The sequence below is a fragment of the Melospiza melodia genome, chromosome 11 (genome assembly GCF_035770615.1).
Source record: "Melospiza melodia melodia isolate bMelMel2 chromosome 11, bMelMel2.pri, whole genome shotgun sequence".
Lineage (NCBI taxonomy): Eukaryota > Metazoa > Chordata > Aves > Passeriformes > Passerellidae > Melospiza > Melospiza melodia.
The window spans coordinates 5,123,115-5,137,064 of NC_086204.1; the positions used below are offsets into that span (position 1 = coordinate 5,123,115).

Genomic DNA, 13,950 nt, shown 5'->3' on the forward strand with positions numbered 1-13,950 from the left:
AAGACAAACACACACTCTCATTTGTTATCAGGGATGTCCACCCTGATGATCCAGGCCATCAACAGAAGGAACATGACAAGAACAGTGATGAGATGACCCTAGCCAAAGCCCTTCTGTGCTGAAGAACCCCAAAGCTCCAGCAAAGCTCAACTAAAAAATCAGTATTCCCAGTGGTGTGGTTTGAGTAACTGGCTGAACTGGAGCCCTGGAACAGCACTTTGTGTAGCTTCAGGGAGCCTGGGATCTGAAAGCAAAGCCAGACCTGGCAGATTTGAAGTGCTGAGGCCTCTGTTGGCATTATCACCACATTCAGCAGGGCAGTGTGAGACTCTGTGAGGGGTCTGGATGGACTGGGAGCGAGAACAGAGAGGATGAGGAGAGCTCCATCCCCACCTTCTGCAGCACGGGGAAGACTGGAATGGATGGAGGTGGAGCTTGTAAAGTAAATGCTGAAGAAGTTTCAGCTTTAGCAAAAACTCCCAGTGATAACTTCACAGCCATTTAAAAACTTCTCTTGGTTTTCCCACCAGGAATCAGTCCTTTAGCACAGTTTTCTACAGATGCAGAGGCCATGCACAAAATCTGGTTTCTGCCTTCCCGTTCCCTCCAGCAAGATAAGCAAATCAAGACTCAACACAGCAGATCTTCCAACAATACCTCAAAATCCATCTGAGGACAGTCACAAAGCACTCAGTGAGAAGATAAACACTCCAGAACTCAAACACAAATTCCCAGAGGAGAGCAGCAACCCTGGGCGCCCTGAGGAGACCATCCCTACCTGTAGCACTGATGGCCACATCCCTCCTGGTGCTGCAGGAGGCAGGTGCTGAGGGGCTCAGAGGAGCCAGGCTGAGCCAGGGTCCTCAAGGCCACGGCTGCAATGCCCACAAGGGGAGAGGAGAAGTTGAAAAGCACTGAAGCAGCCTGTGGGAGTGGGTCCTCCTGGCTGTGGGTCACGTTGATGATGAGGGGGTTGTGCTGACACGACAGCTCGTACGTCCCTGTGAGACAAGGAGAAGGAAGACATGACTAGGCCAGCTCCAGGGTTTACATCTGCTCTCCCCACACACCTACAGACCAGCTTGGAAGGCAGGGGACAGCAGTGGGAGGTCCCAGCTGTGTGGGTGGTGGCTCTGGTGTCCCCGTTGGTGTCACCCCAGAGGTTCTCACCCAACGAGCTGTTCTGTCCATCTGTGTCAGTCAGCTGCACGGCCACCACCGGCTTGGGCTGCTGGCCTGGGACAGAGCCAGGGGAGGCCAGGAAGAGCAGCAGAGAGGTGGGCACTGCAGGTCTCTCAAAGCACACCTAGGAGAGAGGGCAGGACACACTCTGAGAGCAGGCACACCAAATACAGCTGCGCAGAGCCCATACAGACAAGAGAGAGGAAGAGGGAACAGGGATAAGAGGTCAGAGGCCTTGCAGGGCTGCAGAGGTGGGGAGGAGGAAGGAAGGGAGCCAAAACAGTCCTTTCCCTCTGAACTTCCCTTCTTCCTTTTGCTAGCTTTCTCCTCACATATTCAGCCCCACCTTGACCTAAATTTATAGCATCTTCACAGCATCCACACTGAGCAAAACCTGGATAACCTCTTTCCTGCTCCCCCTTCACCAGGCTGAGACTCCCACCCCACACAGAGCTGGCCAGGCAAGTGAGACACCCAGGGAAAACAGACACCAGCCTTGCCACCAAAATGTTTCCAATAAAAAAAACCCTCAAAAAAGACAAAAACCAAAACAAGCCCAAAGAATGCCCCCAGTAGCCACTGCAGGAGCAAACTGTCCACCAGCCAACACGTGGAAAGATTCATGGGAAGAAGCCCTGCCTGCTAGGAGAGCCAGCAGCTTGCTACTTGTCTACAACCCTGAAGGCAGCTGGAAGTAGCTGGGAAACACATGGCATCAATCATGGCAGAGCAGATGTTCCTTGGAAGAGGACAGAAATGTTTTTCTCCCCCACCCCACTAGTGCTGAGATGTGTTTTGATCAAGATCCTCCCGATACAGTGTTTTTGTGGAATGCTGGCGTGGAGGAAGCTCAGAAATTCGAGGCAAAGGTGTATTTGGAAAGAAGACAAGTCCTGGCTGGCCAGGCACAGCCCAAGGAGCAGGCTGTGGGAATGGAGGGGACAACGACGCAATCTGTGATGGCAGCCTCGCCTCAGGGTGGTTCGTGCCACGTCAGGCATTGTTCACACACGGGAACAGGAGAAAACCTTGGGCTTCAGGCCGGGGCTCCCACCCTGCAGGGAGGTGCTCATCACCAAGAGCCCCATGAGCAAGGCCCCACTGCTGTCTCCTTGCTCCCTTAGCTAGGGCTTGCTGGCTTACAGGGCTGCAAGGAGTGGACCAGAGGGCTCCAGTGTTTTTATTTGGTATACCCCCACTGTCTCCCCCAGTGAGATAAGTGGGGGGAGAAGGGAAATAAACAGGGAAGCAAGAAGGGAGGAAAAGAAAGAGAAAAGAGCCAGCAGTGCTCACAGACAAGGAGACCCCAGGACAGAGCTGTGAAGTCCCAGGGACCTGGAGGATTTGAACCCAACCTCCAAGTGTGGTTCCTCAGGGGAGCAGAGGCAGTTGGAAAAGTCAGGTGAGGCTTTCCCTGGAGTACACATCCTGAGGTGAAGAGTTCTGTCTTTCCCTTCCTACATCTGCATAACGGTGAAAGGTGCTGGCCCCAAGCTAGGCCAATAGCAGCTGCCTTGATTAACATCCCAATCCTTTCCAACACATATTATGTGCTTGGCCACAGCAGGCTATCTTAATTTTTCTCCCTCCCTCTCCCTGCTTCTTATTTAATTTCCTGCATTACACATCCTGACTTGCTTACAAGTGATTTTGATGTCTTCCCTCATGAGGTGTATTAAAAACTGAGAACAAAGCATGGCTGAAGATCTGCAAATTGTAACAATTCTCACATGCAGACAGACCGAAGGGGCATGGCAGATGCTGTGTGCAGTGGCACTGACACACATTACCTCTTGCTTTAATTACAGCATGACAGTGAGCACAGTAAAACACTGGCACTGGCTTTCCAGAGCACTTGTGGATCCCTGGAAACACTCAAGATCTGATGGGGATCTCAGCCACCTGGTCTAGTGGAAGGTGTCTCTGCTCATGGCAGTGGGGTTTGAAATAGAAGGCATTTAATCTCCTTTCCAACCCTAACCATTCTTTGACCCAGCCCTTCCTCTTTTTCATTGGTGCCACCTCTTCAGGAGTGATTCCTACCATCTGATGAGTTTTGTGGTGCAGCTCTACCCCAGGAGACACAGATGCAACAGGTTTAAAATGGCCCTGAGAGCTGGTGGGCACCAAGCACCCCATGCACATGGGTACACACATGCACCAACAGCACCACTCCTGTCTGGGCAGGCAGCTGTGCTAGGCAAATTGTCAACAAAATATGTTACCAATCAGGCCAACTCTTAAAAAAAAAAAAAAAAAAAAAAAAAAAAAAAAAAAAAAAAGGAAAAAAGGGCATATTTATTACTAGTCCATAAATAATTTTATGGGCGGAAAATAATAGCACTCCTAGAGAGAGCACAGAGAACCAGTAATGAAAGTCTTTAGTATAAACATCCATAGAGGAAGAGGACTGACCACAAGCTCCAATAAAAGTGTAACATGTTTTAACCCCTGCTGAGAAGTGGAGAGCAAGCTTTCATCTAGGTAAGGCCAAGGGGGAGGATTACTGCTTTCCCCTCAGCACAAGAGGAAAGGAGGCACGTTTGTCGGGGCCAGAGACTGAAGCCACAAACTGCACACAGACAAGGAAGAGAGGGAAAATTAGAAGGCTGAAGGAAGTTGTTTTGGAGAGACAGAGGACCTCAGAGCAGTACCCATGTTTGTTGACTGAGGTTTGATGATTCAGAGTTGTCTGAGCATCTGGGGGGAAGAGGCCTTCTCTAGAGAACTCGACCTGCGAGCTGCCCCTCAGAGTGCAGAGGGAGCAGCATGCCAGAGCCTGGCTTTCCAGCAACACCAAGCAGCAGCCACAAAACCTCTAAACTGTGCCTGTGGTCAGAAACCCAACGCTGTAAAAATCCCAGTGGCCCAACCCTCAGCCCTGCTCCGTCCCTCTCCTCTCTCTACCTGCTGGGATGGAGGGGTTGGACCCTCCCAGGGGCAGCCCCTGAGCCCCTGCTGGGCTGCAGGACCAACATCCTGGGGCACAGAAGTGCCACCTTTGCTCTGGAGCTATCAGAAGAACCTGGTTGTTGTGGGCTTGGGGTGCTCAGCAGCACCCTGGGGTGCTCAGGACCCCTCAGGATAGCAGAGGATATCCAGCTGCTCTCTGCTGCTGGAACAAAGGCAACCAGGACGTTAAACACAGCCTGTGCCTGCCCTTTGGGAGTGTTAAAGCACAGCTTGACTGCAGGGGAGAGCCAGGAGCAAGTTGTTTCTCAGCCTCCAGGCATTTCTGTGGTATTTTGGTTTCATGCACAGTCCTTCTCCTGGCAATCTGCCCCAGGATGGGTTTGCTGCTCACAGTGGGAATGGGGCAACTAGGACAGATCCAGACACAGGTATTTTGGGATTTACAAAGAGTGCAGTAGTATATGTAGTACTACATGAGTAATTTTAGAGGCTGCTGTAGCTCCTACAGGACAGAAAAGGATGGGTTTTGTCACCAGACAAACAAATCCTTTGTGCCTGACCACATATCCTCACTTACCTTAAGCCAAACCCCCTCGTCACCCAAAAGCATCTTCTCATTTGGCTCCTGAGCATTCTCTTGGCTGGGGGCACAGGGAAACCAAGCAGCCTCCAACAGGTCCCTTGGCACCTCATGAAGGTGGGATTTACATACCTGAAAGGAGAGATTTATTTCAACCCAGATGGTTGCAAGGAAAGGAGAGAAAAACAGCACCTACAAAACTTCAAGGAAGATTGACCAAGTGTGGCTCTTAGCATGAAGACAGTGAGGATGTGGCTTCCTAAGTGACATCTCACTGCCCACACATGTGCACAGACCACCTTTGCCATTTTGGAGTGGTGTAAATGTGTTGTTTAAGCATCTCATGGTGTCTGGGGCCTGAGTAACAGTGAGCCAAGCTGTGAGCTGGCAGGTGAGACCAGGGCATCCTGATTTTGGCTGGGCTCATGAGATACAAAGGTGTGATTCACTAGCCTGAATAACACTGTACTGTTCCATTCAATGCCCTGTGGCATCCCAGATATCCCCACAGGCCTGGCAGACAAAACCTGGGAGATACAGGTGTCATTGGGAAGGAACAGACACCTGAGCCCAAGGCACCCCATCAGATGTGTATCTGGGCAGTTTAATCCTGCTGAAGGTCTCAAGAAGATCATTCCTCTCATCAAATCAGTAGAAACACATGTGTAAAGGGCTAAATGTGATCTCTTTACATATTTCTTTGCTTTCTTCAGCTTGCTAGGAAAGAACATACACACCACGTTAACACCAATCAGGCAAAATCCCCTCCAGGCTCTGCTCCAAAGCCCATATGAAAGATGGGAATTCTCCCATTGATTTTTCCTTGGCTTCAGATCAGAGGGCTTGGGAGCAGTACAGATGCTGATGTGTGTGTGATTTCATCCTTTCAGGCCCTGACCTTATAAGGTATCAGACTGACAGGATTTTTTTTTTTTGAGGCAACAGTGGGACAAGTCACATGCTCCTAGCTGAGCCTTTGGCTGGTGGGATGGGGTGGTCACTGCTCAGTGAAATGATGGCTGGGGAGGTGCTCCCTGCAGGATGAAGCACCTCTCCATGAACTGCAGCTCCTGAACTCAGGGACTGATGCAAGAGGAAGGTGAGCAATGCCCAGGTCTTCCACTCAGACCCTGGTTGGGAAGATAATAATCAATGAGTGCTTCCAGAGCTGATTTTGTTTGTGTATTCCCAGCACAGACTTTGTCATTTTTTTTGTCCATGAATTCACTCACCTTCACCACAGGCTCTCCAGTGACCAGGGAAGCAGGGCAGGACTTTGCATCCTGATGGGAGGAGTAGGCTCTCACTGCCCACAGATCCACAAACCCCTCAGGAGTGTGGGGACCACAGTCCAGCATGCTGCTTGTCCTCTCAAAGGGCTCACACACACCATCCCCATCGTGAACATAGCACAGGCTTGGCTCCCCTGCAGGGAGAACAGGGGTGAGCTGCTTACAAACCAGGCTCCAGCCACACACTTCTCTCATTATAAGAGATTTGCTGTCTCATTAGCCTGGGGTTTTTCCCACCACAAGACCCACGGATCACTCCAGCTGCAAATCCAGGTTCTGCTGTGATGAGGTGCACGGCCCTCTGCTCTAAGGAGCAGTGTGCATAATGTACAGTTTTGGCTCCTGCCTCAAAAGGAGACAATCCATTTGGGCCTGTCTCAATCCAGTTGGACTCACCAACACAGTTGAAGCCTTTTTCCTTTTTACACTTCCTGGAACAGCCATCTCCATCCAGCAAGTCCCCATCATCACATTCCTCCTCCAGGCTCCTAAGAGGGCAACAGCCAGATGTATTATTACCACCTTTGACTCAACACCCACCCCTGTGCTCCTGCCCAGTCACGTATGAGGACCCCTTATCTTGGTTCTGTTTCCACAGAAGCAGTTCAAAAGGCAGAACCACACATGGAATTAGACAGAGAAGAGAAAACACCTTGCCAGGTGATAAAAAGATGTTGAAGTCACAGCATTTGGGAGCAGACATGATTGCACTGTGACTTTGCTGTAAAATCTGAGGCAAGAACTCTGGGAGAATGGAAAAAGTATAGAACTAAGCATCAGGAAGACCTGTTGCTGGAGAAAGCAAGTGTTGGAGAAGGCAGGAAATTCTGAAATGGGGCTGGGGTTTCAGTGGGAGCTGGAGAAGGAGGCAGGAGAAGGGAGAGACAAAAGGTTCTTCTCCCTTTCCCTTTCCTTACCCTGCTAAGAAAACTGATTTCAAATGAAAGTGATCCTGAGTATCCTGGAAGATGAAGTCTGAAAAAGCTCAAATAAGGGAATCTGAAATATTTGTCTCCCAGGCAGAGCAGGTGAAGCATTGGGCTCTCTCAGTGTAGAAGTGGTGCATCCCTCATTACTTGGGGTTTCTGAGCAGAGACTGGACAGCTCTCTAAAGACACTGCACTGTATGGGACTGTGCTTGTTGCAGGGCCCTGAGCAAAAAGTTATCCTGCCCACTTCCAAAGGCAGATCCTTTGGGCTGGACTCTGAAACAGTTTGTTGAAATGGGCCAGAATCCAAGCTCTGAAGTCAAGAACAGAGGATGTTCAAGTTGGACCCCTCATGCAGACCATCTCCATCTCCTACGCACATGGCATTCTACAAAACACAAGCTCTACAGCTCAGTCTGCAGGAGGGATTTTGTGCAGCAGCCTCAGCCAGGTACCCGTGCATGGGGGACCCACCTGCTGCTTCCCTTTGGGGCAGGATGACCTGACAGCTTAAAGAACCTCAGCGGAGAGCTTGAGGAGCTTTTCAACTTACGTGGCCACCTTCCCATCCCCGCAGTAGGGTGCTCCATGCACATGGACGAGCGGTGGGGACGCTTCTCCTGAGGTTGTCCCAGAGACCACCTGCACCTGGTAGTGGTACACCTGCCCAGGAGTGACTTCCCTGCAGGGACAGGGAGAACTTGAGGGAGCAGCAGCATCTGCAGCACTGAGATTTGCTCACCGCAACTATAGACATCACGTGTATACATCCATGCAGTATCACAATCTGACATGTCTTCATACTCTGCCAGAGGCAGAGCCTGTGAAAAGAGTCTCTTTTAGGTCATACTGCTTGTTTCCCAAGGCTCTGACCTGGGGAGAAGTGGAATTAGCTTGAGTAATTACTTTACTCGTTGTATTGATGGGGGAAATGCAATTTTATGGGTTGTATTGATGGGGAAAATGTTTCTGGGTTTAATGAGCTCCTTCTACTTAACTGGGCTCACGGAGAAGAGCCGTGCTAGCATGATGGGTCTGCCACACCCCTGCTCAATGGATGCAGTAATTCCCAGAGCAGGGGGACAGCAGGAAAAATAACACAGAAGCAAAACCACCCAGGGATTCCAAGGGAGAAGACACAAGCAGGTAATCAAACCTGACTCAGCCCGAGACAGAGCAGCCTGTGACTCACGTGTCCATGAAGTGGCGATGTCCCTGCAGGGGGGTGGCAGGGGACCCGTCTGCAAAGGGGGGGTCACGGAGCACCCGGTACTGGATCAGTCTGCAGGCAGAGCACAGGGAGCTCTGGGGCCTGGAGGTCAGCAGGGCTGTGTCTATCTCCATCCTCTCGTCAAAGGTGTAGATTTTAACTCCAATCACCTTTTTAGGGATATTGAGCTTCACGGTAAAGGGGATGTCACAGAAGGTGTCCAGGGGGCCCAGGTGGATGGACTCCCCTTGCTCTGTCAGGATTTCAATGTCAGACAGGGCCTTGGGAGAGCCTGTGGAGAGGTAGGTGGTCCAGAGGGTGAGGGAGTCGGGGTAGACGGGGTGCAGGAAGCGCAGCTCCAGGATGCAGCCGTGCGGCTGGGGACACGGCACCGTCATGTTCATGTCATACAGGTGCAGCTCCGGGCTCCAGGCCTGCAGGCTGGGCTCACAGGGCTGATCCACGTCCGGAGGACCTGGGACAGGGAGGGAGATGGTGAAAACCCAGTTCCACAGCAGACCCACACCCTATAGCCTGCTTTAGCACCTCCAGGCTATAACTGCACATCCACATGTCCTAGACCTGGTGGCACCTGCCCTAACATCCTGGAAAGCAATAATCCCCACGGGTCTCCCAGCTCCTGGGTAACTTGCACATATACACAAGGCCCAGCAGACCTGGTGACTCACAGCCCTCTCAAATGGGAACAGTGGTATCCACACTGCAGCTGGACACAGTGCAGAGATCTAGGGACAGTCTAGACACAGCTGAGGAAGGTGAAGCTTGCTCTGTAGCCTCACAGGTGCAGAAACTTTGCCAAGGGCACCTGAATGCTCCAAACAGAGTAGAGACTGAAGCTTTGCACAAGCAAATGTTAGGACAGGTCAGGAAGGAGCCGGGTCCAAAGCAAGGAAGCAGGACCTGCTGCTTTTCCAGGCTGTTTTTCCAGAAGATCCTCCAGGATAGTACCCAGGCTAACCTCAGAGCCCCAGCCCGCCTCCCCTGATGGTGGATAAGCACTCAGCAAGAGAAATGGAGTGCTGGCCTTTCAGACCCAGAAAGGATCACTGGAATTTATCATTCTGTAGTAGAAATACCTTTGTCTTCATTAGCCACTGAAAGCATTTCTTAGGGCACAGCACCAATTCAAAGCCTTCACCCATATAAGACAAGTCTAAAAGTTTCTGAAACCCACAAACTCTCTTTTTATCAGAGCAAACAGCCCTTGTGATAACTACAGACACACAGAACCACTTCCCCTGGCTCTGCATGGTTCAGCAGCAGCACATGCACCTCACACAGTTCCCAGGATCAGCTCCCCTGCTCTCCTGCCTCCTCTACCCTGCTCTTGGAGGAGCTGAGGCAGCAAGGAAAACCCAACATCTCCTATGGCAACTGTGTCACCCTGAATGTCACCACTGTGCCCACAAGGTGGGTCTCCAAACCAACATCTGGGTCTCAGCACAAGAGCAGCTGTAATGCCCAGCTGCTGTTGGCCTGGCTAGGGAGGAATGGCACAGACTCAGTGGGACTCAGCACAGAGCTCCTCTTGCTCTCTGTGAACAAGACTACATTAAAGTCTGTGAATGTCCCTGAGGTTTTGAATGAGGTCTCAAGATCTGTATTTTAAGACTGATTTCAGTTAAGTGCTTTTCCCTTTGGTCAGCATCTTTCAACAACACCTGAACCATGATTTGGGGTAATACTGGGGTGCCAGTCAGTTTGTCCAAAGCCATCTGGCCATTACCAGATTTTTCCTGGGTACCAAGAAATCCTTCCTGCACTACAGAAGACAATTGATTCTCTAAAAGAAAAAAAATTTAAAAATTCTTTTTCTTGTACCAGAAAGATTCTGCCTGGGGACTCCCAGACAGGAAGAGAGAGGAGACATTTACCTTCTGCTTCTTCTGGGGTCCAGTAGCCAGAGGAGTCGCAGACTCTGGGGGAAGAGGCCTCGTGCACGTACTGCCGGAAGGTGCCATCCTCAGCACAGCTGTCACACAGCCTGTCCTGCTCCCTGCTGGCACAGCACACACCCTGCCATGGCTAAGGAGGAACAGGCAACTCCCCAGACATGTGTGCCCAGGTGCCACCAGGCAGGGAGGTGGAGAAGCAGAGCTAAGGTCTCAATCTCCCTCTCCCTGGGTGTATCATCCTGCTTGCAATCAGCTTCTTCAAAGACAGGGAAATATGAGCACCCATGGGACAGGCTGGATTTAATCTCTCCTCTTCTCCATGCTCTCTGGGTAGTCTTGGATGGATCCCATCCCTGCCAGTCAGAGCTAACAGACCCCACACATCCCAGGGCAATGCCTCTGGACTAGAGTGGGTGGAAATAAGGTGCTCTCTGCTAAACCCAGAGTCAGGGTTTGGCTTTCAGCATTATTGCAATACAAACCAGTCACAATAATATCAATTTCCATGCTCTCCAGAAAAGATAAAGGCACTTTTCTATTATAAGGGCCAGCCTCAGCCACCTTCCTTGACCAGTACTTCTCAGGGGATTCAGGACTGCCACAATGGATCAGCCCCTGAGACAGTTATGAGTGACAACTTGGGATGGTTCCAAGGGGCCTCCCTTCTAGACCCATGTTTTCCTGCTCCCAAATCACTTCTTTCCCCAACAAAGCAGTTTATCTGGATGACTCGAGGCTGCCCAGCACTCAGAGCCTCTCCTGTCTGTGGGGTGACATGCACATCTTGTTACTCCTGAGCAAAAGGGCCAATTTGGAGAGCATCCATTCTTTGAAAAGTCAGCAAACACTGACCCAAGAGTGCCCCAGCTGCCATCAAACAGCATTTTCCTTTTAATTATAAAAGACAACTTTATGAAGCAGCTTCAAAACAAGTTCAAAAGCTCTTTAGGTACTTGCTTATGATCCCATAAGCAAAAAAAGCCCCTAAAAATAAAATCTCACCACCTAAAACCTGGTGGAAACTGAAATCTATTAGTAAGAGGGGCTGCTGAATAGAGACACTGGTGGTGTTTCCAGGTCTTAGTGGCTGCCTTAGTGGGGAGAAGACACACATCCACCCAACACTCATGGCTGTGCACTCCTCAGCAGCCAAACAGCTCTGGCTCCTTGGCATCATTTCGCTGGCTTGAAAAGTTTCCTGACTTACCCCCAGTTAGCTGCTCTGCGAGCCCATGACAGCGCTGGGAACAAAACCCAGCTCTTGCGGTTCGAGCTCCCTGCCTTAACCACAAGGCTGCATTTCCTCCTGGTAAATAGCTACTTTATACAATAAGTGCTAAATGAAGCTCATTTTTCATCCCCTGATTGCACTCTGGGGTTTTCGGGCTGGCTTTGCCTGCTGATGCTCTCTGGCTTCCCCTCCCAGCACCCCGAGAGCGGGAAGCTCGCAGGAGAGCCCATGTGCCAGGGGGCCGTGGCAGCAGCCTGGCTCTGGTGGCCCAGGGCTCTGCAGGGTGGGAAGGGGAGCACAGAGACCCCTGGTCCCTTGCTCTGCAAGCCCAGGAGCACGGTGCCTCACCTCTCGTGGAGGACGCCGCTGATGGGAGGCAGCCAGTAGATGCTGAGGGAGTGCTGAGTCTGCCCGGTGACCATGGCGGGGATCGGGATGGGCGCTGGCTTCCTGCTGTGTCCCCAGCGCTGGTACACCAGGTCCAGGTAGCAGTGCATGCGGGCCACCTGGTTGGGGGTGAAGCTGTTGGTGCACTCATCATCTGGGGACGAGAGAGAGGCCGGGCTGAGGGTTAGGGCACGGCAATGCGCGCCCTTTGCTCCTGGATAAACTTTTTCGGGGACTTCTAGGGAGGGCTGCTGCGCTGCCGGGGCTCTCTGGTGTCGTGTGTCCCCAAAGCCACAAGATGGCACTGCCACAGCGGCTCCAGGTCCCGGCACCCGCACCTGGGCAGCGCCACCGCAGGAGGGTCAGCCTGGGGCATGAACTGTTCCTGCGGCTTTGCTACTCCTGGCATGGCAGGGGAAACGCCAGCCCCCTGGGCATGCCTTGGGAACCACGCCAAAAGGGGTCAGGAGGTCAATAGTTAACAATAACAATAAATAACTAATAATAATAATAACAACAACAACAACAATAACGACAGCAGCAGCTTCAGGACTGGAGAACAAAGACACACAACGGACAAGAGCAGCCTTGGTGCATGCCCAGCACCCCACTGGCAGGAAGAGAGGGATGGATAGAAATAGCCAGAGGGAAGAAAGTGGTTAAGCAGCTACTGCAAGCACTGCCTGACATCCCAATCCACCAGGAGGGTCCCTGCTGGTTAGGGAGTGAGGTAAGGCACTACTGATGGAGGGAAACCCAAGTTTTAAGGAAGGTGACCCCCTGTGACTCCCAGCAAGGATTACCCATTACCTGTGTAACTCATGTAGTTGTTGAAGGGTGTTCCTGTGAAATGTGTCTGGCCACAGGTGTCATTGGTGGGGTCTGGATCCCGACAGAGTTTATTCTTTGGGGTGGGGGCAGTGTCAGCACAGAGGTCTCCTGTCTCCATGGATGGAGTGGTCTCCCTGCAGGGATCATCACAAGATTCCCTCTCGCTCACTCCCTTGAAGACGTGGTAGAGCCCCAGGACGTGCCCCACCTCGTGGATCATGGTGTTGGTGTGGCCAGGCATGCCGTAGTAAGCAGGGTTGAGGACAACTCCACCTGGAATTGCAAGTACAGAGAGCACCATTGCAAGAAAGGAACAGGGGACATCTGTCACTACTCACCTGTGAGAGGTAAAACTCCACTCGTTGTGCTTCCAGGCCACAGATGAGGGGCCAGATGGAGACCCAAAGATGGACACACAAAGTTGGACATACTCAGCCTCTATTAGGATAGGAAGAGGCTCCTTTGCCCTCTTGGGTTGGAACAGGGTGGGTGGTTTTTCTTCCCACTCTATTCCCCCTCAGTATCTTCCATCATTTCAGCTACTGCTGCCCTCTGCATCTTTTTGCACAGTTGGAATTCAGTGTCTGCTTTGGATCACGCAGCTCCACAGGAGGTTTGGAGCCAGAGCACCACATTGAGCCATGCTGTGCCTTTACAGGGATCATCTTTTGAAGCAGAGGACAGAAGCCCTTCCCTGGCCCAGACAGGTGTCTAAGGCAGGCCAGCTGCCATGGCAGGTGAGGACAATAAGGTGATGAGCCATGTCCCAACACACTCAGCTGCACCAACTAGAAGTCAGATTCAGCCAAAATCCACGTGGAGATTGAGGTGCGCTACCCCCAGCCCCTGCTGAGAAATCACCCATGACTTATTGCTTCCACCTCCAAACCAGACTCTGTGGGGTAAACTAAAATTCTCATAAGGTATTGTTGAAATCCACTAAGCTTCTACCACAAACCTGACCCAAATTCAGCGTATTTTAGAGTGGGATTTCCCAAGACATATCTTCTGAAGATCTCTTCCTCCCCTTCAGAGGGGTCTGCATGTGAGCAAGGGGCAAATGAACCCAATAAGATCGTCACAAACCATCACAAACCTACTCCTCTTCACTGGGGTACCCCAGCCCCTGACTGAAGGGGACACAAGAGGCACCAAGCCATTTTGGTGCAGGTTCAGCTGTCAAAGATGTTGGAGCATGGGCACAGATAAGTCCCCCAGAAACTGCCCCAGAGCTGCCACCTCATACCGAGAACAGCAGCACAGAGCTGGACAGGAGCCATGATCATGCTGCCCTAAGCTGAACTGTGGCTGCAGGGCAAGTGGTTTTTCCTTTCCTGTGAGCCCATCTGTGATGGGAAGAACAAGGATCAAGGATAGTGACAAAAGCCAGGTGGAACAGAGCCTTCCCTTTGCTCACTGCCAGCATCTCCAGCTCCTGACGTGGGATGCACACCCTGTGCTGATGGCTCTGTACCACAT

General features: G+C 51.5%; 1 protein-coding gene across 1 annotated transcript in view; it reads right to left on the minus strand.

Annotated features, from left to right (window-relative positions):
• Positions 1-13,950, minus strand: part of PAPPA2 (pappalysin 2) — an 87,080-nt gene that overhangs the window by 39,806 nt on the left and 33,324 nt on the right. Inside the window, exons 4-13 of the mRNA XM_063165408.1 lie at positions 12,451-12,744; positions 11,602-11,794; positions 10,002-10,123; positions 8,089-8,581; positions 7,450-7,578; positions 6,364-6,455; positions 5,908-6,101; positions 4,673-4,807; positions 1,171-1,306; positions 779-1,001 (exon numbers count right to left, since the gene is read on the minus strand). Of these exons, the coding sequence (XP_063021478.1) occupies positions 779-1,001; positions 1,171-1,306; positions 4,673-4,807; positions 5,908-6,101; positions 6,364-6,455; positions 7,450-7,578; positions 8,089-8,581; positions 10,002-10,123; positions 11,602-11,794; positions 12,451-12,744 (2,011 nt within the window). The remainder of the gene's footprint in view (positions 1-778; positions 1,002-1,170; positions 1,307-4,672; positions 4,808-5,907; positions 6,102-6,363; positions 6,456-7,449; positions 7,579-8,088; positions 8,582-10,001; positions 10,124-11,601; positions 11,795-12,450; positions 12,745-13,950) is intronic.